Consider the following 25,621-nt stretch of genomic DNA (forward strand, 5'->3'; position numbering starts at 1 on the left):
TCTCTCTCTCTCTCTCTCTCTCTCTCTCTCTCTCTCTCTCTCTCTCTCTCTCTCTCTCTCTCTCGCCCTCTCTCTCTCTCTCTCTCTCTCTCTCTCTCTCTCTCTCTCTCTCTCTCTCTCTCTCTCTCTCCCTCCCTCCCTCCCTCCCTCCCTCCCTCCCTCCCTCTCTCTCTCTGCACAGTACAGGAATGTGTTCCCGGGGGTATGATGTGAGCAGGTGTGATTTTGTGGAAGAGGTGTGTAGGTGGCTGAGAGGGTGTGCATTGTGATGTATGAGGGAGGGTGTGCATTTGTGCAAATTCTAAATATGACTGACACTTTGTGGGTGGATGGGGAGAAAGTGTGTGTGTGTCTGTGTGTGACTGGAGGAGGTTGGCTGCCTGAGCAAATGCATGCCTGCAAAAGTTCCTTCCTCTCATAAATACATTGCTTTGAAGACAACTAATCAAATCAACAGGAAATGTATTTGACCTAATGCTAAAGCAGCTGTCCCCTGGAGTTCCTGTTCTTAGAACAGAAGCAGAGCTAGCTAGCTATCCCAGGGGAAGAGACAGGGGACTGGGTGCAGGGATGAAAGGTGGATGAGTGAGAAGGGCTAGGGGAAGTCCTTTTATGGCCAGATCTAGTTAAGGCTATGGCTTCTTCCTATTCTGGTAACATGTAAGTCTCTGATTATTCTCTGCTATTTATTTGTAGTGCTAGTGAACCTTTTTGCTTCGGCTGGCTTTGAACTGTGATCCTTCTCTCAGCATTCAAAATACCTAGGATTACAAGCATGAACCACCAGTGACACAGCCTAGCCCTATACCTTTTATGGCCCAGAACTGCTCACAAAGGCAAGGATCCAGAGAAGACAAAGGTAAGCCTGGAAATTAAAACCACTGAGCCTGGACACAGGTGGCTCGTGTCTATAATCTTAGCTGCTCAGGAGACTAAGATCTGAGACTTCTGGTTTGAAGCCAGCAGGGGCAAAAATAAATAAATAAATAAACTCTCCGGGGGGGGGGGGGGAGAGAGACAGAGAGAAAGAGAGAGAGAGACACACAGAGAGAGAGAGAGACACACAGACAGACAGAGACAGAGACAGAGACAGAGACTGGAGGCATGACTCAAGTGATAGAGGCCAGCCAGAAATGGAAAAACCTAAGAGCTCAAGGTCCTGACACCAGCACAAACAAAAACATTGCCACAATAGCAGGCACCCTGATGCCAGCTTTCAGTGATGCCAGGAAGCGGCTGCTTTTTCAGATTCAAGGCTTCCTCGCTCTTCCAGAGGAGAAAACAGAGGAGAGCTAGAGAGCCAGGGGAGTTCTCGTTGACCCTAGGTCAAGGACCCATTATTTGCTAACTACTGGCTTGTGAGGCAAAAGGTGGCAGATCTCATTCAAGAGATGTGGCTAGTCACAGACTCTATTCCTTGTGACCTTGCAGGCAGAGAATGTCTGCCTTTGGGGCTTGCAGGAAAATTGCCTGTTCCAGGGGTGGTGGGGAGTGACAAGGGGCCTGCCAAACATTGAGACAAAGATGTTGACAACCATACCCCAAGAAAAGTAAACCAGACAGGCATGCCCCCACTTTGACTTTCACCCACAGAGGCACTCTCAAATGAGCACATTTCTCCCTAAAATCAGATTTAAGGAGTAGGAAGGAAACAATAGGGTTGGGAGTTTCAGGAACACAGTCCCAAACAATAGGGAAGAAAAATTGTTCTCTTCAAAATGTCAGTGGGGGTAATCCTGAGAGTTTTATGTATGTCATGTGAATGTTTGGCTAGCTTAATTTCTCTACTTCTTTAATTGTGGCCTGGTAAGTAAGGACTTCCTAGTTCTACTTTTTTTGGCCAGTCATAGGGACTGAATTCAGGGCCTGAGCACTGTCCTTGAGCTTTCTCAAGGCTAGAATTCTACCACTTATGCCAGCCTTTTTCTATGTATATGGTACCGAGGAATCAAATCCATATCTTTGTGCATGCTAGGCAAGTATTCTTACCAGTAGGCCAAATTCCCGGCCCTCTAGTTCTATTTTTATTCATTCTCTCATTCATTTATTCAAGCTTTTCTGAGACAGAGACTCACTAGGTAGCCCAGACTGGCCTCAAATTGTCTTTATTTTTGTTTTTAGCCAGTCCTGGGGCTTGAACTCAGGATCTGGGCACTGTCCCTGGGCACTTTTTTTTTTTTTTTTTGCCAGTCCTGGGTTTGAGCTCAGGGCCTGAGCACTGTCCTTGGACTTTCTCAAGGCTAGAGCTCTACCACTTGAGCCTCAGTACCACTTCCGGCTTTTTTCTATGAATGTGGTACCGAGGAATCGAACCCGGGTCTTCATGCATGCTAGGCAAGCACTTTAACCACTAGGACAAATTCCCGGCCCCCCTGGGCACTTTTTGCTCAAGACTAGCACTCTGCCACGTGAGCCACAGCATCATTTCTGGTTTTTTCTGTGTATGTGGTTCCAGGGAATCTAACCCAGGGATCTGTGCATGCTAGGAGAGCATGCTACCACTAGGCCCCGGTCCCAGCCCCTGGCCTCAAACTTTCAAATCTCCTGCTTCAGCCTCTCTGTGCTGGGATCACAGTCATGCACTACCACACAAAGCTGTACAGCCCTTAAAAGACAAAAACAAAGCCAGGCACCAGTGGTTCAAGCCTGAAATCCTAGTTACTCAGGAGCCTGAGACCTGAGGATTGCTGTTCAAAGCCAGTCCAGGAAGAAAAGTCCCTGTGAGATTGGCTTTTTTTTTTTTTTTTTTTTTTTTTGCCAGTCCTGGGCATGGGCTCAGGGCCTGAACACTCTCCCTGGATTTTTTTCTCAAGGCTAGGGCTCTACCACTTGAGCCACTGCACCACTTCTGACTTTTTGTTATGTATGTGGTACTGAGGAATCGAACCCGGGTCTTCGTGCATACTAGGCAAGCACTCTACCACTAGGCCAAACTTCCAGCCCCCCTGTGAGATTCTTATTTCCAATTAACCACTCCAAAACCAAAAGTGGAGCTATGACTCAGGAACAGGGTGCTAGCCTTGAACAAAAGAGCTCAGGGACCATGCCCAGGCCTGAGTTCAAGCCCCCTAATCCACAAATACAAAAACCCCTCACCCAAGCAGGACTACTGGCACATTTGTAGTCCTTATTTTGGAAGCTGAAGTGAGAGTTCTGCTGAATCCACGAGTTTGTGACTAGCATGTATAATGTAGAGATCCCTAGCTAAAAAAATAAACTGATCTATACATACAGATGGCTACATGTGGAAAAATGTATAGAGATGCATATTATATACGATAGTATAAACACATACATTTGTTAACTCTGTCATCTGTCAAGGGCCTAAAACGTAAAGACTTCCCAGTAGCAAAGGGCAAACCTACTATCCATAGCCTACATTTGTGGGGGGCGGGGGGAGAGGGAGGCTTGAACTCAGGGTCTCCTGCTGTCTCTAAGATTTTTTGGTAAACACTAGCACTCTACCACTTGACCCATAGTTTCATTTCCAGCTTTACTGGTAGTTAACCAGAGATAAGAGTATCTTGGGGCCGGGTACAGTAGCTCACACCTGTAATCCTAGTTACCCAGCAGGCTGAGATTCGAAGGGGATCCCAGTTCAAAGCCAGCCAGCCACTAAACTCCATTAGACTCTTATCTACAATTAACCACTAGAAAACGGGAAGTGGTGCTGTGGCTCAAAGGATAGGGTGGTAGCCTTGAACTAAAGAGCTCAGGGACAATGCCCAGGCCCAGAGTCCAAGTCCCATGAACAGCCAAAAAAAAAAAAAAGAAGAAAAGAATACCTTGGAGTCTGGCACGGTGGCTCATGCCTGTAATCCTAACTACTCAGAAGGCTGAGAGCTGAGGGTCACAGTTCAAAGAAGCCCAGGCAGGAAAGTTTGTGAGACTCTTATCTCCAATAAACTACTCAGAAAAAGCTGGAAATGGTGCTGTGTTTCAAATGGTAGAGTGAATGGGCTAGGAATGTGGCTTAGTGGTAGAGTGCTTGCCTAGCCTTCATGAAGCCCTGAGTTTGATTCTTCAGTACCACAGACACAGAAAAAGTTGGAAGTGGCACTGCGTCTCAAGTGGTAGAGTGCTCGTCTTGTGCAGAGAAGCTCAGGAACAGTGCCCAAGGCAGACAAAATAAAGGAAAAAGAGTCTTAATGGAATTTCCTGCCTGGGGGGGGCTACAAACTGCAGTCCTCCGAGGTCAGCTTCAGCAGTAGTTAGGATGACAGGCCTCCGTGCACAGTTTGGTGGTGGTGTTGTCTTTTTAGATGGACATCTCGTCACCCTACAGGACTGGAATTACAGGACTGTCACCACACCTTACCCACACCGACCTAGCAGGTCACAGAAGGGACTGATGGGCAGAAGTGGTGGACGAGGGTGGTTTAGGAGGCTCAGCAAGCAGACGGCTTCGGTTTTAAAGGAAGACCTTGTGGGCTGCGGGGAACGGGGAAGGGGTGTGTGTGTGTGTGGAGCGGGAACCACTTCCAGGAACGACTCAGGGCCAGGGGCCCGGGCAGGGACCACCTGGCCGACGAGGCGGTCCTTTTTTCTTCTCACCATTCCCGCAGTCTCTCTGGAGGTGCGGCTTTCTTCGGGCCCCGTTTCTGGATGCCTGCGGGGCGGTCACCGCGGGGTAGGCGCGGGGCGGTGCGTGTGACCGCGGAGCTCTCGCGCCCGCCCCACAGGCGCTGCCCGTGGGCCCGCAGGGCCTCCAAATGAAGGTCGGGGTACAGCTCTCCGGGGCTGCGACCCCACGGCCGCTCAGCGGCGGACGAGGAGCGTCGAGCGCGCGGCGGGGCGTCGAGCGCGCAGCTCCTCACCGCGGGCGCGGACGGGCGGGCGGGGGCGGGGCCTCGCGGCGCACCGGAAGTACCTCGCCGGCGGCGCCGGAAGCGCGTGCCAAGATGGCGGCGCCCAGGCGGAGCTCGAGCAGGTCGGTGGCGCGCTGGAGGGGGCGGCTGTGGGTGGGTGACGAGGGGGGTCGGGGTCGGGGTGGAGACGGCGTGGCGTTCTGGTGCAGATTACCAAACCTGTTTTGTTCTGGCGCCATCAGCCCGTACGGGAGAGGCTGCAGCCGCTGGGGTGCGTAGAGCTCCTTTCTGGAGAGGGAAGTCCCGCACACTGCCCCGAGACGCGGAGATTTCTGGTGGCTGACCCTTACCTAGATCCCCAGGGACAGGCTTGTGGCCCGGCTGGGGCTGGGGCAGGGGCAGGGGCTGTGGAGGTGTGGGGGTGGGGCTGGGCAGGAGCTGGGACTCTGGGGTGGGGCTGGGACTGTGGGGGTGGGGCTGGGGCTGGGACTGGGACTGGGCATGAGAGCTGGAACTGGGGCTGGGACTGGGTAGGGGGACTGGGACTGGGGCTGGGACTGGGACTGGGCAGGGGGGCTGGGACTGGGGCTGGGACTGGGACTGGGCAGGGGGCTGGGACGGGGGGGAGCCTGGGGCTGCGACTGGGCAGGAGAGCTGGGACTGGGGCTGGGCAGGGGGGCTGGGACTGGGGCTGGGACTGGGACTGGACAGGAGAGCTGGGACTGGGGCTGGGACTGGGCAGGGGGGCTGGGACGGGAGGGGGGGGCCTGGGGCTGCGACTGGGGGCGGGGCCGGGACTGTGGGGGTGGGGCTGGGGCTGGGACTGGGACTGGGACTGGGCATGAGAGCTGGAACTGGGGCTGGGGCTGGGACTGGGCAGGGGGGCTGGGACTGGGACTGGGCAGGGGGGCTGGGACTGGGACTGGGCAGGGGGGCTGGGACTGGGACTGGGCAGGAGAGCTGGGGCTGGGACTGGGCAGGAGAGCTGGAACTGGGGCTGGGGCTGGGACTGGGGCTGGGACTGGGACTGGGACTGGGCAGGAGAGCTGGGGCTGGGACTGGGCATGAGAGCTGAAACTGGGGCTGGGGCTGGGACTGGGGCTGGGACTGGGACAGGGACTGGGCAGGGGGCTGGGACGGAGAAGGGAGCCTGGGGCTGCGACTGGGCAGGAGAGCTGGGACTGGGACTGGGCAGGGGGGCTGGGACGGGGGACGGGGGGCGGGCCTGGGACTGTGGGGGTGGAGCTGGGGCTGGGACTGTGGGGGTGGGACTGGGGCTGGGATTGGGACTGGGCACGAGAGCTGGAACTGGGGCTGGGGCTGGGACTGGGGCTGGGATTGGGACTGGGCACGAGAGCTGGAACTGGGGCTGGGGCTGGGACTGGGGCTGGGACTGGGCAGGAGAGCTGGGACTGGGGCTGGGCAGGGGGGCCTGGGGCTGCGACTGGGGGCGGGGCTGGGACTGTGGGGGTGGAGCTGGGGCTGGGACTGGGCAGGGGCGGCTGGGACTAGGACTGGGGGGCGCTGGGACGGGGGGGGGGGGCTGGGGCTGCGACTGGGCGGGGGGGTGACAGGGGGAGCCGTTCATGAAAGCAATCCGAGAAAACCTAGTGGTCCCTAAGCGTCACTTCAACTTACCCCCCTCCCCCAACCAGTTGTTCGAGGTGTAATTCCAGCAGCACATTGGTTTGAGACAAGTCTTTCTGATGTTTGTGGGGGAAATTAATTTGTTTTTTTTTTTTTACCAAAGTAAAAATTGCTATCAGTTGCTAAGGCTCTTTTGTGTGTAACAGATGGTGCGGTTAAGGGCAATGCGTGCAGTTATTTTAAATCCACAAAAATGTTATTCTCTCTCACGCTCAAATGACTTCTTAGCCCTCCTCTTCCTCAGCTATCCAATGTGAATAAAGATTGTAATCTACGTAGTATGGTTGTGAGGATTAAATGAAGAGCCAGTAGTTGGAACTCCTGAATTAGATGCCAATGGTAAAATGATCATTATGCTGCACTCAGAGATACTTGTCCATAGTCCTAGCTGAGGCAGGAGGATTGCTTGAATCCACAAGTCTGAGAAGAGTCTGGATACCATAATGAAATCCTACCTAAAAGTAAAAATAATAATAATGAATTACCAGCTGTACTTATTATTGTACCTAATATTTACTGTACCTACAGAGCATTTAGTACATACTGGCCTAATTACTTCATTCATTTACTCCTTGCAGGTATATGGGATAGAGATGACCATCTAGATAGCCCCTGTATTTTTATTTTTTAATTGAACTATAATTTACACACCATAAAATGTACCATGTTAAAATATACTTTAGTGATTTTCAATATAGTTAGATAAGATTGCAACCAATACCGCTATCTAACCCAAGAACATTTTTATAATCTCAAAAAGAAGAGATACCTATTAAAGGAGAATTATTTTTTTCCAACTTTTCCTAGCCCTTGGAAATCACTAACATGCTTTTCATTTCTCTACATTTATCTATTTCAGACCTTCCACATAAATAGAATCATACATTATAAGACCATTTGAGGAATTTCTCGCTCCTGCCTCCTTACTTACTTATACCTCTCCTTAGTTTATTCTGTTTTACTAAAATAAATTCCTGTTAAACTTCCAAAAACATCCCTTGTGATTGGCTTCATTCACTTAGCATGATATGAGTTGTTGTATGCATAACCTTTTCATTCCTTCTTATTGACAAATACTATTCTATTGTGTATACGGTACTTTGTTAGCTCATTATTCAATTGATGGACATTTTAGTTGCCTCTGCTTCCAAGTTAAAATAATATAGTTCTGAATATTCAAGAATATGTTTTCATTTTTCTTCAGTGTATAACAAGGAGTTGAATTACTGTGTCATCTGGTAGTTCTAAGTTTAACATTTTGAGAAACTGCCAAACTGTTTTCCATAGTGACTGACTGCACCATCTTACATCAGAAACCTCATACATTTACCAGGAATGTTTGAGGTGCACCACACCTAGTAACTACAAGGACCTGAGTTCAAGCCTCAGTACACACACACACACACACACATGGGTGTGTTTTTTGTGTTTTTGTTGTTGTTGTTGTGGGTCGTAGGGTTTGAACTCAGTCTGGGTGCTGTCCCTGAGCTCCTCAGCTCAAGGATACCATCCTAACCCTGGGCCTGGGCATTTTCCCTGAGCTCTTCAGCTCAAGGCTACCACTCTACCCTTGAGCCAAGCCCCACTTCCCTTTTTTTTTCTCTTGAGGTTAATTGGAGATAAGAGTTTCAGGTCCTTTTGTGCCCAAGCTGGCTTTGAACCTTGGTCCTCAGATCTCAGCCTCCTGAGTAGCTAGGATTACAGGCGTGAACCACCACACCCAGCTACAGGATATATGTTTTCTTGCAAATAGTACTGGTTGCTGGGTACCAATGGTAGCTCACACCTGTAACCCTACCTACTCAGGAGGCTGAGGTCAAAAATCAAGGTTCAGGGGCCAGGAATTTGGCCTAGTGGCAGAGTGATTGCCTAGCATGCACGAAGACCTGGGTTCGATTCCTTGGTACCACATACATAGAAAAAAAGCCAGAAATGGTGCTGAGGCTCAAGTGGTAGAGCTCTAACCTTGAGAAAGTCCAAGGAAACAGTGCTCAGGCCCTGAGCCCAAGCCCAGGACTGGCAATAAATAAATAAATAAATAAATAAAAATCAAAGTTCAAAACCAGCCCAGAATCTGGGTCCTCCCTGCTTCACGATAAGGAGAGTCCAGGTTCCCATGCTGAGGGTCCCTCATTTATTCCTCTTAGGGTTGAGTGACAGGCACTGGCCACAGCACTGAAGCAGTGCTACAGAGAGTCATACTGAGGAGGCAACTTGAGTGTCGTCATGCTGTCCAGACCAAAGCCAGGGGAGTCCGAGGTGGACCTGCTGCGCTTCCAGAGTCAGTTCCTGGCAGCTGGAACAGCGCCAGCTGTGCAGCTGGTGAAGAAAGGGGGCAGGAGAGGTGGAAGTGCTGGCCGGGACCAGCCTCCGTCACTGGACCATCGGGACGTGGTGGTGCTGGATGGTGAGGCCCCGCATTGTGAGGCTGAAGAAGAGAGGGACAGCCTTGGGGCCCCTCCCTGGCTGGGTTCTGCTCATCATTATTTCAGATACTGCAGAGTTTGGGTTGCTGCAGCCAAAGTGCCACAGCTTGAGCCAGGGCCCCTCTCAGCTGCCTTTCTTTTCTTTAACCCCATAGCCTTCTGTGCCTTCCTGTGGAGATCTGAGTGCTCTCCCTTTTTTTTTTTTTTTTTTTCCCAGACCTCCCAGATTCTCCTCCAGCTTTGATTCCTGCCCCCCCTAAGAGAGCCAGGCCCAGCCCTGGCCGCCCCCAGCCTCAGGATGAAGACCCTGAGGAGAGACTGAACAGGCATGACCAGCACATCACTGCTGTCTTAACTAAAATTATTGTGCGTCTCACACTGGCTGGGTGTGGCAAGATACCTGAAGGGTGACTCGGGCCTTGATGGTGGGGGCAAGGCTTTTGAGAGGGAGGGGTGCTTTAGGAAGGTAGACTTTCCCCTTTGCAGTCCGGGTGGATAGAGGTTGGGTTGGAATTGCAGAAACTGCGTGAAAGTTGTTATGTGTTCCTGTGGAATGAGGCAGTGGTCTGACAGAACTGCCAGTGGGACAGGATCGGGCACAGGGAAGTCTCTGCATCTTCTTTGCCTGTGCTTTGTTGCCATAGGAACGAGATACAAGTTCAATGGCTGTGAATCTGCCTGTGCCCAGTGGCGTTGCGTTCCCCCCTGTATTCCATCGCTCACAAGAGAGACAGGTAAGCAGAGGTTCCTTTGGTTGGTGCTTGGGGTCGTGGAGAGTCTCATCTTCTCCGGTGACAGTTTCAATCATGTAAGCAGCTTCAACAGCTCTATTTTTAAAGCATTATCATGTGAAACACATCATATACATTGTCTCACTTTATCTCATGGCAGCCATGTCAGGTAGATGCTGCTATCCCCATTTTTTCACATTGGCAAACTGAGACCCCTAAAGTGATAAAGATAGAGCTGGGAGTTTGGCCTAGTGGTAGAGTGCTTGCCTAGCATTCACGAAGACGAGTACCACATACACAGAAAAGCTGGAAGTGGTACTGTGGCTCAAGTGGTAGAGCTCTAGTCTTGAGAAAGCCCAAGGACAGTGCTCAGGCCCTGAGTTCAATCCCTAGGACTGGCAAAAGCGAGAGAGAGAGGGGCGGTAAAAGCTATAACTACAACCCAAGTTTGCCACATTTCAAACTCTAGGATTTCACAAGGTCTTAATTTTATTTTTGTTTTTGAGTTCCTGGAGATCTAAGGCCCCAGGCCTTGGGCATGCTAAGCAGGTGCTCTATCACCAAAATGACGCCTGCAGCCTGGACTCGGGTTTTTCAGAGGTCTAAGAGATTCTATGACCCCCTGGAGATTGAGCAGGCTCATCTCTCTGTCCCAGAGACCTGGATATATGGAGTTGGGGTGGAGTAGATAGTCAGTCTCCATGACCTGGGCTTTTTGTTTTTTGCCCCATAGGGGAAGCCAGCATCTGGTAAGGGAAGCATCTTTGCCCGGGAGATTGCGGCAAGGCGGGCTTCTGAAGGCAGGCCTCCATCCACCAGGGAAGTTGTGCCCAACCTAGACCCAGCACAGGGTGAGCTGCTACTGAACATGCCTAGGCCACGTGTGTATATGTGTGTGGAACTCAGGTCTTCATGCGTGTTAGGCAAGCAATGTATCACTAAGCTGCGTCCCCAGCCCCTGGACCTGTCCTTTTTACAAGACTCGGCCATGGGGTCACTTTTGGATTGACATCTTCTTCCCTACCTCAAACAAGAGGTATATTAGAAGCTGAGCACTGACTGGTAAGCTCCTGCCTGTAACTCTCGCTACTCAGGAGACAGATCTGAGGTTCAAAGCCAGCCTGGACAGAAGTTTATTAGATTTATCTCCAAGAAATCACCAAAAAGCTGAAATGGAGCTTTGGTTCAAGTGATAGCCTTGTGCACAAAATAAATCTCTGAGAAGCACCAGGTCTTGAATTCAAATCTCAGTACCAGAACTAAAAGAAGGGGAGGTGGAGTGGAGTGTTGGAGTCGTCTCAAGAGAAAGTCTTCCCATGTACATAGCGCACTAAGTATATGGACGTGGCAGCCTGGGGTCCTCTCTAGATCTTAGGTACATGCAGGAGCAGGCTTTGATGCTGCTCTAAAAGAAAGGGAAGGAAATGTTAGATGTGGTGGTATACCATGTAATTCCAGCGCTTGAGACAAGAGGATCACAAGTTAATGCAGCCTGGCCCACCCAGAACATGTCTCAAAAAGAAAAGGAAAGAGAGGGCCGGGAGTTTGGCCTAGTGGTAGAGTGCTTGCCTAGCATACACAAAGACCCGGGTTCGATTCCTTGGTACCATATACATAGAAAAAAAAAGCCAGAAGTGGTGCTGAGGCTCAAGGGGTAGAGCTCTAGCCTTGAGAAAACCCCAAGCCCAGGACTGGCCAAAAAAAAGAAAGAAAAGGAAAGGAAAAAAAAAAGGACCTCTTTTCATGAGAGTGTTGGGGGGAGGGGGCGTGACTAGCTGTAGCCTCCTCCCTGGAGCACCTGGAGTCTTGTGTAAAGCCCAGTGGGATCTTGGCTCTGTACCAGGCAGGCTCTGGGGCTTTGGGCCAATAGACTTCAAGAAGAAAGCCCAGTGGACTCAGGAAGTCAAGGCAATGGGACTGATCATATTTCTCTTCCAGTGGTGACCTGTGAGGTCCCCAGCCCCAGAGACCAGGGTGGCCAGCCACCACGGAACAACCACAACTTCCAGAGACCACACATGGTCACAGGGAAGGGCCTCGGCCAGGAAGCCGAGCAGGAGGCCCAGACCATCCACGAAGAGAATGTGGCAAGACTGCAAGCCATGACGCCCGGGGAGATCCTGCAGGAGCAGCAGCAGCTCCTAGCTCAGCTTGGTAAGGGCCAGGACGTCCCTGCCAGCTGGGATGGGGAGGGCTGTATTTGCTGAGGAAGGCTTACTGTTGATGCCAGGAATTCTGTTGGGGATTTCTGTTTTCAATTTGTCCCAGCCCTGGGATTTGAACTAAGGCCTCACACTGTCTTTTAGCTTTTTTGCTTAAGGCTGGAGCCCTGACACTTGAGCTCCTGCTCAAGTGGCTTTTGGTAATTAGAGGTAAGAGTCACAGCCAGGCACCAGTAGTGACTCAGGCCTGTCACCCACTCAGGAGGCTGAGATCTGAGGATTGCTGTTCAAAGCCAGTCCATGCAAAAAAAGAAAAAAAAGCCAGAAAAAGCCAGAAGTGGCATTGTGGCTCAAGTGGTAGAGCACTAGCCTTGAGCACAAAGAAGCTCAGGAACAGTACCCAGGCCTTGAGTTTAGGTGTCAGTACCAGCAAAAAGGAAACAGCAAAAAAAAGTGGTAAGACTCACAGGCTTCGGCTACTCAGGAGGCCGAGATCTGAGGGTCTGAGTTCAAAGCCAGTGGGGGCACTACAAAGCCATGAGACTCTTGTCTCCAGTTAATCACTAGAAAATGGGTAGTGGGCTGTGGCTCAAGGGTAGAGTGGTTGTCTTAAGCTGAAGAGGTCAGGGACATTGCCCAGGCCCAGAGTTCAAGCTCCATCATACACATACACAAAGACTCACAGACTTTGGGTGCCAGTGGTTCATGCCTGTAATCCTAGCTACTCAAGGAGTCTGAGACCTGAGGATTGTGGTTTGAAGCCAACCTGGGCAGAAAAGTCCCTATGAGACTTTTATCTCTAATTAACCATTCAAAAACCAGAAGTGGAGCTGTGGCTCAAGTGGTAGAACACTAGCCTTAAGCACAAAGAGGTAAAAAGAGTCAGAGACTTTCCTGCCTGGGATGGCTTCATATCTCCATCCTTATATCTCAGCCTTCTAAAATAGCTAGCATTACAGTAACAACTGGCAAAACATACTACACTTTTAATAAGTGCCGCATAAATTTACTGAGAGAGCTGAAGGCACGTGTCCACTAAATACCTTCTCGTTGGTCTCAGCTAGTACTCGTGTGTTTATTCTACATACTCTTACTGTGGACCTCTGACCTGGTACCAAGCTCAAGGTCATGTCAAGCATAAGAACCTAGGCCAGGGAACTGTGAAAGGTAGAAGGAAAGGCCCTAGAGGCCCCGCAGGTGAGAGGACACTCATTGAAGGGACACAGGAGAGTGCAGGGGGCTGAGGCCAGAGGTGGGAGCAGCTTATCTTGTCCTTGACACCCAGACGCAGGCAGCTTTAAGCAAGTGCCAGGTCTGTGGGAGCTGGGGTGTGTTTGCCCTCACTTACTCTCCCTCCTGTGCCTGTAGACCCTAGCTTGGTGGCCTTCCTGAAATCTCATGGCCATACCCGTGATCAAGTGGGAGAGAAGGCCACCAAAGAGCAGAAGCCAAGAGGACCTCTGCTCCACATCACCAAGGAGGAGCCCGTGGCATCAGCCTTTACCAGTGAGCCCAGGAGGGAAGAGAAGCTGGAGCCAGCAGCCTCAGGTTTGGAGGACAGGGCCCATCTTTGGTATGGATCAAAGTAAATGGGGCCAGGAGTATGGCCTAGTGGTAGAATGCTAACCTAGCATGCACAAAGCCCTGTGCTTGGTACTATACACACACACATATATTTGCGCGTGCGCGCGCGCGCGCGCACACACGGAAATGATCAACCTTTTCGTGGGGAGGGGGATGGGAAGAAAGAAGCTTCTCTGCCCTTGGAATTAGAATGTTAATCCTCATTAGTGCCTCTAAATTGGCTCAAATCAGGATTCATTTGCTGATGCTCATCTTCTTCCTGCACATGCTTCCTGTTTTCTTGTCCTGTGGCTGCTCCTTCTCTCCCTACCCTGGTAAGAGCAGCATGCAGCAGTCAAAGACTCCTCCCTGGACAGAGCCGCTATCCAGCTCTGGCTCTAGCCATCCTGCCATGCTTTCTCCCTCTTCTCAGTCAGAGTTGGGGGAAATGGAAGGGCAAGGGTGCTGGGAGGGGAAGTCTGATGAAGGTCTGTGGACCTGCCAAGCCCAGAGGCCAATGGAAGCACTCATTTTCCAGAAACTAGATTATTCCATTAGGGATTAACAACAGAAGAAATTGAATTACATCAGCCATGAACCTCCTGCTCCCTTAGGAGTACTGGGCGGGTCAGGCAGGTCGAGGGGGGAGGAGGCCAGAGGACCTTGTTGGGGAGATTTCTATGTCCTAACTCCCCCTGGAGCCATCCCATCCTCTTTGTCCCTTCCTCCCCCTCCCCCCCACGCCAGCTTTCCTTCACAGGGCTCCTACTTGAGGGTGGACTGCTATACTTTCCATGGTAGATGAAGCCCTGCCTCCTGTTCTCTTCCTCTTTCCTCATCTTTATCCTTTCCACTCCTGACAGATCACCTCTGTCTAGGAGACATTCGCCTGTTCTAGGAGTGTCACTCCAGGTCACACACCATTTAGCCAGAACTGAGGGCAGGTAGAGATGTGGTGCTGCTGTGGTACCTGGGACCCCTGTGGATGAGTGAAGCGAGCTTAGGGAATGCTGTCACACTTCCATCTTCCCAGATGCGGCACTGCCCGTGACCCCCCACAAAGAATGGCTCCATATGGATGCTGTGGAGCTGGAGAAGCTCCACTGGACCCAGGACCTGCCCCCACTCCGGCGACAGCAGACCCAGGAGGTGAGGAGGGCCAGCTGCCTGGCCAGGTCGGGTGAGACAGGAAGGGGCCTGCTGCTCGTGCACCTAGAGCTCAGGCTCTTCTCTCCACGTGAGCCCGCGGAGCAGCTCTCCTTTGCTGTCACTCTCCTCTCCCAGCTCCCAGGCAGAGGCCTGGACAGGACAGTTGCTGCCTGAACCTCATCTTCTTTGTCTTCCACCAGAGAATGCAGGCCCGATTTAGTCTTCAGGGAGAGCTTCTGGCCCCGGACGTGGACCTGCCCACCCACCTGGGGCTGCACCACCACGGAGAAGAGGCAGAGGTGAGGCTCGGGGCCCGGGGAGGACTGAGCGGATCTCAGCACGTGCTTCTCATGACTGTGTCCATGGTGCTGACTGATCTTGACCTCTCCCGCTGCTGGGCGCTCACTCGCCAGGCCTTGCAGCTGCTTCTTCCCCAAGCCATTCCATCCCACCAGGGCTTGGTCCAGCTCAGACTCTGCCCCACCTCATGAAGTTTCCAGCTCCCCTCGCTCTCGGAGCACATGCTGCGCCTCTCACCCTGGAGCCCTGCCGCCAGCTCCTGCCTCACGCCCCCCGTGCTCTCCTGTGTCCTTGCTCCACCTGCCACTGCAGCCTCCACTGCTGCATCATCCCCCATCTGCCTTGCACCACCACTGCTTGTGTGCATGTCTTGCTTTCTTTATCTCGAGGCTCCATGGAGCAGAGGCAGGGAGTTTCACTTACTGTTGTCTGTTGACACCTCGTTAGGTATTTTGTGGGTACTGCTTTGTATCTTGGTGCCCTCTGATGCCTCACCCCTGCCCCAGAGAGCAGGGTACTCCCTACAGGAGCTGTTCCACCTGACCCGAAGCCAGGTGTCCCAGCAGAGGGCTCTCGCCCTGCATGTGTTGTCCCAGGTCATTGGCAGGGTAAGTGGACTCCTCTTACCTAGACCATCCCCCACCGCCTCCCCGACCCCCTTGACCTTAGACTTCCCCATCTCTTGCCCTTTCTACTGTGGGTCATAGGCGAGTGGGGCAGATTGCAGGGCCACAGGCAATAGGTATCCGCATCTCCTGTCATTTTATCCTTCTGCACCCAAGGCCCAGGCTGGCGAGTTTGGGGATCGGCTGGTGGGAAGCGTCTTACGCTTGCTTTTGGATGCTGGCTTCCTCTTCCTGCTGCGTTTCTCCTTGGATGACAGAGTAGATGGGGTCATCGCAGCTGCCATCCATGCTCTCCGGGCTCTGCTGGTGGCTCCCGGTGACGAGGTACTGTGGGAATCGGAAGGGGGTTGAGATGTCAGGCCTCTGCTCCTCCTGCTAGCCGTACCCTTCTGCTAATAAAACTCCAGGAAGCATGGAGAACTAGGTGGTCTATCTCACCCTGTTTTCTTAAAGTTCCCCGAAGCCCAGTTTGCTATGCTTTGTGTGGGGGTTTTCACTGTTTCCCTAGAACTGTGCCCTGCCTTTCCTCCTCTTCCCTACTTGTCCCCTATCCTCTGGCAGGAGCTCCTGGACAGCACCTTCTCTTGGTACCATGGAGCTTCGGTGTTCCCTCTGATGCCCAGCCAGGAGGACAAGGAGGAAGATGGCGAGGATGAAGAGCCCACACCAGAAAAGGAGAAAAAGAAGAGCCCTGAGGAAGGAAGCCGACCTCCACCTGACCTGGCACGACATGACGTCATCAAGGTAGAGGATGCTTTCCCACGTGTCGGAGGTCAAGGGTGTTGGGCAGGAGAGGTCATCAAAGCCCAGAGCTCTGCAAAATTTGGTAAAGGATTTCTCTCTCTGACCCCAGGGCCTCCTGGCTACCAACTTGCTGCCTCGGCTGCGCTATGTGCTAGAGGTGACCTGCCCGGGACCCTCTGTGGTCCTCGACACCCTGGCTGTGCTCATCCGCCTGGCCCGCCATTCCCTGGAGTCCGCCACAAGGGTGAGGATGGAGAGGTCACTACAGCGCAGGGCGCTCCACTGTGCTGCTCCTAATCTCACCCTTCTTCCTCCCTGGTGCTTTGCTTCCGTCTCCCACAGGTCCTGGAGTGCCCTCGGCTGATAGAAACCATAGTTCGTGAATTCCTGCCTACCAGCTGGTCCCCTGTAGGGGCGGGGGCCACCCCCAGCCTACACAGAGTACCCTGTGCTGCTGCCATGAAACTGCTTCGAGTCTTGGCCTCGGCTGGTAGGAATATTGCTGCCCGGCTGGTAAGCAGACACAGACCAAGGGTGTGGTGGGTGACAGGACTGGTTTGGGCTGGATTGGGAGCTAATCATGGCCCCTGAACTCCGGGTGGCCAGCTCATCCTCTCCGGCTTCCTCTCTGGCCCAGTGGCTAAGAATTGCCACAGAAAAGCTGGGCGCGGGGGGCTCACGTCTGTAATCCTAGCTACTCAGGAGGCTGAGATCTGAGAATCACGGTTCAGAGCCAGCCTAGGCACGAAAAGTCTATGAGACCAGAAAACCGGAGGTGGTGCTGTGTCTCAAGGGGTAGGGCGGTGGTAGCCTCGAGCTGAAGAGCTCAGTGACAGTACCCAGGCCCAGAGTTCAAATCCCAAGACAAACCAAAAAAAAAGAAAGAAAGAAAGAATTAATTTCCTCAGAAAACCAGGTGCCAGTGGCTTATGCCTGTAATACTAGCTACTGAGGAGGCTGAGATCTGAGGATTGCTGTTCAAAGCTAGCCTGGGCAGGAAAGTTCATGACGCTCTTATCTTCAGTAAATTACTTTAAAAACAAACAAAAACTGGATGTAGAGCTCAAATGGTAGAGCACTGCTAGCCCTGAGCAAAAGAAGCTCAGGGACAGCACCCAGGCTCTGAGTTCAAGCTCCAGGACTGACAAGAAGACCAAAAGAGGAGTTGTACAGAAAGCACGATCATCTGATGCCCGCCCCTCCCGCAGGCCTCTTCCGTCTCAGGATGTGGGCTGGGCTCCCTGGCCCAGCTCAGACCCAGAGGAGCCACGTGGAGGCAGGCCTCTCACCTGTAGCCACACAGACAGGAAATCGTGCCCAGACAAAAGGAGGGAGGGGGAGGGGACAGGGCCACGTTGAGCCCCTTTCCACAGTGACAGAACTGGACACTGGTTGGGTGTGTGACTCCAAGCTGACCCCGATCCCCACGACTTCCACCCACTTGTAGTGGAGCAGCTTTGATCTCCGGAGCCGCCTGTGCCGCTTCATAGCCCAAGCTCCCAGCGAACTGGCCTTGCCTCTCGAGGAAGCTGAGGCACTGAGCACGGAGGCTTATCGCCTGTGGGCTGTGGCCGCCTCCTATGGCCACGGCAGTGACCTTTACAGGTGCGGGGCTGGGGGGGGTGGGGAGGGGGGGCTCTGTACACCTCTCGGCTTCTGCATTTGGCCTAACCTGACACTTCAGCTGTGTGCAAGGTTCCAAGCTGGGAGAGAGGCCAAGAGGAAGCGGCTTCTTCTGGCTGTACCCCTAGGGGAAGGCGCTCCCCGCCTGCAGATGCCCGGCCATTGCTGTGTGTCTGCGTCTTTGTCTCCTGCCTGTCGTGACGGCATCTTCGTTCTTCCTCAGGGAGCTGTACCCAGTGCTCCTGAGGGCCTTGCAGGCTGTGCCGACGGAGCTCGGCGTCCACCCCTTGCCACCCCTGTCCGTGCAGCGGGTGGCCTCACTGCTCACCCTCCTCACCCAGCTGACTCTGGCTGCGAGTGGCATCCACCCGGAGCCCATCAGGTAGGCCAGCCCTGAGCCTGCCGGAAGAACATTCTGGCAAGCCGGGAGCAGGCAGGAGCACTCCTGCACAGGGAAGGAGTCCCAGCTCCTCCCTCACTGGCCCTCATGGCCCTCCCGCAGTGACTCTGCCGAGGCCCCTGTGCCAGCCACCGCTTCCTCAATCACATGGACGCAGGTATCTGGACTCCAGCCTCTGGTGGAGCCATGTCTAAGGCAGGCCTTAAAACTACTGCCCCGACCTGAGAGGTGGAATGCCCTGGGCCCGGTGCCCACCGCCTGCCTGCTGTTCCTGGGTGTCTACTACCAGGCCTGGAGCCAGCAGGTGAGTGCTTCCTCAGCCTGTCTTCCTACACCCCACCTGCCCTTCCTATTCCCCCCTTTGTCTACCCTGTAGAGTGTGAGTACGCGTGCGTGCGTGCGTGCGTGCGTGCGTGCGTGCGTGCGTGTGTGTGTGTGTGTGTCTGGCTATGTTGCTCAAGGATGGAACTTATGGCCCTAAATGCTAGGCAGGTGTTTCATATTTCTGAGTTATACCCTGAACTCTACCCTCTACCTTTTTTTTGCCAGTCCTGGGGCTTGAACTCAGGGCCTGGGCACTTTCCTCGGACACAGTTTTACTCAAGGATAGTGCTCTGTCACTTGAGCCACAGCACCACTTCTGGCTTTTCTTAGTATGGGTACCAAGGAATCAAATCCAGGGTTTCGTGCATGCTAACCAAGCACTTACCATGAGACTGTGCTCCCGGCCTTTTGAATCTTATCCATGCTCCTCTTCCAACCTCCTTATCCCTGAGGGGGGACGTATTAGGGGAGCCAGAGACAAGCAGCAGCATGTCTTTCTGCTCTCCGTGTACTCCTAGACCTCATGCACCAGAGAGTTCAGGGCCTCTTCTCCTTCAGAAGGGTCAGATTGCAGGATTCTCCCAGCTAGTTCTTTGGGGCTCTTGAGACGCTAGGCTCAGGCATAAGGGCTAGGAGACCAGACAATCTGAGCTATCGGCTCAGTGATCCCCTCGGCCCTGCAGCCAAACCTGTGCCCGGAGGATTGGCTTCAGGACATGGAGCGCCTGTCGGAGGAGCTGTTGCTGCCGCTGCTGAGTCAGCCCCCGCTGGGCAGCCTCTGGGACTCTGTCAGGTATTTTCCACGTGTACAGCCTTGCGGGGAAGCAGCTGTTCTGGGAGGGCGGGGTTCCGCTCCCTGGTCTATCCCCCAAAGGCACTGAGGCAGGCACCTGGGCACCAGTCTGCACAGCCAAGCCCCCTAGTCTTTTCCACGATGGCTCCCGTCAGAGGCCCCTGGTGTCAGCTTCTCCATCTTCTCCATCCTGCCTGCAGGCACTACTCTCCCATCTGCAACCCCCTGTCCTGTGCTCCAGCTGCCGAGGCGCTCTCCAGCCTGGTGTCGCTGGGTTGCCCAGGAGGCCGTCCCCCACTCAGCCTAGCCGGGCCAGCCTCCCCCTTCCCCTGCCTCACTGCCCTCCTCCGTCTCATCAACACCCTGGTCAGCATCCACAAGGGACTGTGTGGTCAGGTAATCCTGGACGCCGGCCAACGTGGTCAGGACCAGGGGGAAAACAGGGTGGGGGAGGAAGGAGGCCTCTTCGGTCAACACCCCCGTTTCTGAGTACGTGTGTGGGAGATGGCCACCTGCAGGCTCAGAAGACGTCACTGTTGGTTTCCAGCTCTGAAAGCTTGCTTTTCCACAGCTGGCATCGGTACTGGCTGCCCCCGGACTGCAGAGCTACTTCCTCCAGTGTGTGGCTACCGGTGCCGCCCCGCTCCTCACACCCTTCTCCGCCTGGGCCTTCCGCCACGAGCACCACCTGCAGTACCTAGCCATCTCCCTGGCCCAGAAAGCGGTGGGTCTCCCTGGGTGTGCATTCGGCCCGTACCCGGCGACCCCTCCTGCACCTCCAGTCTGTTCCCTCTGCCTGGCCCACGTCCTCGTCCTGTCCACACTGTCCTTCCCTCATCACTCCTGCCTTTCTCTCACAGGCCTCACTGCAGCCACTGCCAGCCACCAACGCTGCCCTCTTCCATGCCATGGCCTTGGCCCTGCTGAGCCGCCTTCTGCCCGGAAGTGAGTACATAGCCCAGGAGCTGCTGCTGAGCTGTGTGTTCCGGCTGGAGTTCCTCCCGTAAGTCTTCACCCCAGGCGCCAGCTTAGCCACTTGGCTGCTGCCCCTGAGGCCTGGGTCTGATTCTTGTTATTGTACCGAATCTACCTAACCCGCTTCCTACTACCCAGAGAGACTGCAAGACTCCACTGTCACCAAGTTGTTAAACCACGTATGGAAGCTACCTCTAAGCCTCTAACTTAAGTGCCTGTCCTATGTCTGGTATTCCATTAGTTATTTATAGGTTTTGTTTTTTTTTTTGTCAGACTCTGCGTGCGTGCGTGCGTGCGTTTGGGGAGGGTTGGCAGACGAAGGTTTGGACTCCGGGATCTTGCATTTATTTGTTGGGTGGGTATTCTTCCACCCAAGCCACACCTCCAGCTTTATTGATCTGTATTGGAAGCATTTTACCTGTGCCCCAAGAGAGACTACCGCTGATCCAGCACAGAGATGAAGTGAGCTTGCCCTGGCAGTGCCTCCAGGGCCTGTTCTTTTTGCTCCTCCATACCGCCACACGGGAGAAGGACCCTGCCCTCTGGGTCCTGAGCTTCCAGCTCTCATCTTTGGCTCTTGGGTTCTGTTGCAGGGAACGTGCAGCAGGGGGCCCAGAAGCGGCTGACCTCTCTGACGGGCTGTCCTTGGAGAGCAGTGGGGATGCGCGGTGTGGACGAGGGACTCTCCTCACTCGGGCCTGCCAGGACCTCCCCAGCATCCGCAGCTGCTACCTCACCCACTGCTCTCCATCCCGCCCCTGCCTGCTGGCCTCCCAGGCCTGGCACCGAGGAGAGACGCAGCGAGTCCCGGCCCTGCTGCTGCCGGTGCCTAAGGAGCCACTGCTGCCCACCGACTGGCCCTTCCAGCCACTGCTTCGCCTCTACCACCGAGCTTCAGAAACCCCCCTGGGGCTCCCTCCCGCTGACGCTGTGGGCACCGCCACACGGGTCCTGCAGTGGGTGCTTATTCTGGACAGCTGGCGTCCTGAGGCCTTGTGGGCAGTACCTCCTGCTGCCCGCCTGGCACGGCTCATGTGTTTGTTCCTGGTGGACAGCGAGCTGTTCCGGGAGACACCAATACAGCGTCTCGTGGCAGCTCTCCTAGCTCGCCTCTGCCGGCCTCAGGTCTTACCGAGCCTCAACCTGGACTGCCCGCTTCCTGGTCTCACGTCTTTCCCCGACCTCTATGCCAGCTTCTTGGATCATTTTGAATCTGTGTCTTTTGGGGACCACCTGTTTGGGGCTCTGGTCCTCCTTCCTCTGCAGCGCAGGTTCAGTGTCACCCTGCGCCTCTCCCTCTTTGGAGATCACGTGGGAGCCCTGCGAGCTTTGGGCGTGCCTCTGACCCAGGTAACCTTCTCCGCCCAGGAGGCCCTACTGGCCGCAAGCTCACTGGGCACCCCGGGAGCGCTTTGCTAGGCCTCAGCTCCCTCATCTCAACTTTTGGGGGTTTTGGTGGAGTACAGGAATCCACAGAAAGGGTTATATAGTAGTTGTTTATATTATTAATAAGCCAGAGCTTCTTGCTTAGGAGGTTCCACAGTTTCCAGATAAGAAATTTGTTAAAGTTTCTTGAACATCACAGTGGCTCAAGCCTATAATTCTAGCCACTTGGGAAGTAGACATTGGATAATCCTTGTTCAAGACTAGCCTGAAGAAAAGAAAAAAAAAAACGCCTGAGATAAGTGTTCAAGACCATCTCACACCTGTTCTCCTCGATACCGGGAAAGCTCAGTCGTCCCCAGGGAGTAGGGAGATAGGAAGGCCGCTGTGCAGGCTGGCTTGGGGCTCCTTGGTAGAGTGCCTGCCTCATGGAAGTGTGGGGCCCTGAGTTCAGTTTTATTGTTTTTAGCTCCTTTGTGTGTATATAGACTTTTTATGAGATTGATAGGGCATATCACACTATATACATAACACCTTGTCTGGCAATGCCCATTCCTACCCTCCCCCGCCACTCGGTCCCATCTCTTTCGTCCCAGTTGCCTGTGTCCCTGGAGTGCTATACAGCGCCTCCGGAAGACAACCTGGCCCTCCTTCAGCTCTACTTCCGGGCCCTGGTCACTGGCGCCCTCCGTTCATCCTGGTGCCCTGTGCTCTATGCTGTGGCTGTGGCTCATGTCAATAATTTCCTGTTCTCTCAGGACCCAAGGAGCTCAGTAAGTCACGTGTGTCTGTCTTCAGCTGTCTGTGGGCCAGGTTGGGGGGAGGTTGTGCAGAGCCAGTGGGGTGCCAGCTCTTGGCTGGGGCCACTCCCTCTGCTCTTGCAGGATGAAGTGAAGGCTGCTCAGAGGCATATGTTGCAGAGCACTTCTCTACTGGCAGATGAGGTATGTTTGGGGACCACTAAGAGAAGAGTGTTTCGGGGACGGATGTCCACAGGCTCTCCGTACCCACTCGTAAAGTTTCTCCCCTGTCCGCAGGCTCTCCGCCAGCACCTCCTCCGCTATAAGCTTCCCAGTCCCAGCCTCCCGCAGGGCTTTGAGCTCTATTCACAGCTGCCTCCCCAGAGGCAGCGGCACCTTGAGAGACTCACGTCTGGGATCCTCCAGAGTACAGCATCAGAGACCTAGCAGAGTTGCTGCGTGCCATTATGGAGGCATCTTCCTTGGGCTCCTCCTTGGACACTGGCCAGAGAGAAGGGCATCAAGTTCCAGAGGAGGCAGGCGACACCAACGCACAGAGCTTGCCTTCTTTCCTGAGTGCACCTTGTTGGAGCTTTGGTGGAACAGAATGAGCCTTACTGTGACTTCTGATCCGGAACTCGGGATCTGGGGCCTTGGGTCTGTGCGAGGAGTGAAAGGTGACTTAGCTAGTTACATCCTTTTTAGGGACAAAACAATCCAAGCACCCCCAACCCTCCCCCTGTCTTAGGCCAGGATCTGTAAATTTGCACTGTATATTGAAATAAATTCTTTTGTAGTCTGACGGCTGGTTTGGACTGATTTGCGTCCTATTTGTCCTGAGTTAAAACCAAGAGGTGCGTCATTGGGGAGATCATGATGGGAAGGAGTAAACAGTCCACATGTGGGGACGGTGAGAATGTGGGTCCCAGTGCCTGAGTGACAGGAAATGCTCCTGGGTAGACTACTTCTTCAAGAACTGTCTACTAGAAGCGGGGGTGTCGGTGCAGCCAGCATCTCGTCTCCTCGTGCTCGCTGTTTTAGAGACTCAGACATGAAAGAGCCAAGCCTGGGCATTGCATAGCAAGACCCCGCCCCTGTTCCAGCTGTCGGGGCCATTACAAAACTGCTCATGAGCAGCACAGCGCTTCCGGCTTGGGAAAGTTGGGGTGCTGGACATGCCACCCAAGTGTTGTTAACTTTATGTGAAAGACCTAATGGTGCTACTGTGGAAGGAAATAAAAAGCTGAAAGCAAAGCTTACTCTGTATGATGGCTTTAGAAGATGCATGCTGAATGCATCTCAGTTGATCAGACCCTGAGAAATGATTTTGCATAACTTGAACAATCTGTATATAATTCATTCTTCTGAACAGATGCTTTAAAGTTCATTTAATATTAATATGTGAAATTCAGATCGCATCTTAGCCATTTATATACTTAAGAATTTCTGATAAAAATGCAGTGTTAAGCTCGGCGCTTGTTGCTCATGCCTGTAATCCTAGCTACTCAAGAGGCTGAGGTAGACGTAAGGATTGCAGTTCAAAGCCAGCTGCGCAGAAAAGTCCTCGTGAGACTCTTTATCTCCAATTAACCACTCCAAAAAAACAACTGAAGCTGTGTCTCAAAATGATACAGTGTTAGCCTTAAGCAAAAGAGCTCAGGGACGGCACCCAGGTCCTAACAACTGACAAAATAAAAGAAACGTAGGATTAACTTTCTTTGGGTCGTAAAGGATCCAAAGTATTTGCTGAAGGAAACCTAAGCAGCATCCGGGTCATGATCTGAAAAGACAGGCCATGTATAGCACTGTTAGGAAAGATGGGACTGGCGGTCTTTCACCATGGAGCTGTTCCTTGGTTTAGTTCAGGACGTGAGCATAGGTGCAGTCACTCTTCACAATAAAGATGAGGCTGTCTCTGTTCCCTGTGGACAGCCAGAGAAATCAGTGTGATGGAGATGCTCTGGCCTAGGTTTCTGTTAGTCTCTGCTCTTGTTTATACAATGCAGAACAAACCACTCTTCTCTGCCCTTTTGAAAACTCTGTCAGTGTGAACTCTGACCCCCATGTTTCCCTCCAGGCAATCATGCCCTATTCTATAATATTACCTTGCTGTGCTGGGTGTTTTCAGGGTCCTCGTTTCTTGATACTTCAATCACCATGACTAATTTATTTACATGGCTTTAAATAGGACCACACCATTAGACTGCCTTACTTTGCTGCTTAGTTGAATAAAAAAAAGCAGAGATAATATGAAGTTCTCGTCTGGTGCAGTGGCTCATGCCTGTAATCTTAGCTACTCAGGAGGCTGACATCTGAGGATTGTGGTTCAAAGTCAGCCTGGGCACTAAAGACTTTGAGACTCTTATCTCCAATTAATCACCAGAAAACCAGAAGTGGTGTTGTGGCTATAGGGACAGCTGAAAAGCTCAGGGACAACACCCAGATCCAGAATCCAAACCCCAGGACTGATGAAAGAAAGAAAAATAAATAAATAAATAAATAAATAAATTCTGGGCTCATGTACAAGCTGCAGTGAGAGGAAAAGGGATCCACATATCCTGGAGTTATAGTTTATGGATATAATTTTACAGTGCTTTTCTCTCTCAAATGATTGTCTAGTTTGAATTCATTTTCTCCCCAGTATCCCTGGAGAGTACGTAGGGCAAGAACCAAGGGAGTTGGAGTGGTGAAATTTTTAGGCTGCAGACTGATATTTATGCAAGTGAGTTAGGAACTGCAGAAGCTTGGGTACCTTTGGTTAGCAGGTCAGAAGTTCACTTCCTCCTCTGTAAGTGAGAAGACTGTCAGCAATGCCTACCTCAGGATAGTTGAGGGTCAAATGAGAATGTACGTACAAAACGTGTAAATGGTGCATTCTAAAAAGAAGGAAGGAAAAAGCAAATGATCAGCAGGCACATACCACCCCCAAAAAAGAAAGAAAACTATGGCTGCACATAGTATGACACTTCACCAATAACCTAACTTTTCACGTACTTGAAGCCTCTACCCTCACAGCCACCATTTTAAGCTGAAGATGGGAGACAGAGGCCGCTGGAAGGCCAGGCCTGGCTCTCCGGGTGTGGTGGGAGGAGATCTCGGTGCAGGGGACCCGGTGCAGGGGACGCGGCGTGGCTGTGCCATCCCGCACCAGCCCCAGGGACGCGCGCCCGGCCTCCCGCGTCCTGACCAACTTCGCAGCCCTCGCCAAGTGGCCGGGGTGTGGCCGG

The 25,621-nt window shown here is 53.0% G+C and overlaps 1 protein-coding gene and 1 long non-coding RNA gene across 2 annotated transcripts; one reads left to right on the forward strand and one right to left on the reverse strand.

Annotated features, from left to right (window-relative positions):
• The first annotated feature begins 4,860 nt into the window (after positions 1–4,860).
• Positions 4,861–23,196, forward strand: Rpap1 (RNA polymerase II associated protein 1). The gene is made up of 25 exons (XM_090318576.1): positions 4,861–4,930; positions 8,603–8,862; positions 9,099–9,247; positions 9,526–9,615; positions 10,346–10,463; positions 11,551–11,766; positions 13,143–13,322; positions 14,371–14,486; positions 14,687–14,785; positions 15,293–15,394; positions 15,569–15,736; positions 15,974–16,156; positions 16,266–16,400; positions 16,499–16,669; positions 17,604–17,761; positions 18,003–18,161; positions 18,282–18,483; positions 19,187–19,296; positions 19,497–19,692; positions 19,868–20,020; positions 20,157–20,299; positions 20,865–21,621; positions 22,251–22,427; positions 22,539–22,598; positions 22,692–23,196. The coding sequence occupies exons 2-25, from the start codon at positions 8,682–8,684 to the stop codon at positions 22,839–22,841; spliced, it is 4,173 nt and encodes a 1,390-aa protein (XP_090174702.1). The 5' UTR covers positions 4,861–4,930; positions 8,603–8,681; the 3' UTR covers positions 22,842–23,196.
• Positions 22,966–25,571, reverse strand: LOC150046606 (uncharacterized). The gene is made up of 3 exons (XR_016532620.1): positions 25,147–25,571; positions 24,233–24,316; positions 22,966–23,053 (listed from the first exon to the last, which is right to left on the reverse strand). It is a non-coding gene; the product is annotated as an uncharacterized LOC150046606 (long non-coding RNA).
• Between the last annotated feature and the right edge of the window lie 50 nt (positions 25,572–25,621).

The sequence above is a fragment of the Megascapheus bottae genome, chromosome 25, assembly GCF_031878675.1.
Source record: "Megascapheus bottae isolate mThoBot1 chromosome 25, mThoBot2.hap1, whole genome shotgun sequence".
NCBI lineage: Eukaryota > Metazoa > Chordata > Mammalia > Rodentia > Geomyidae > Megascapheus > Megascapheus bottae.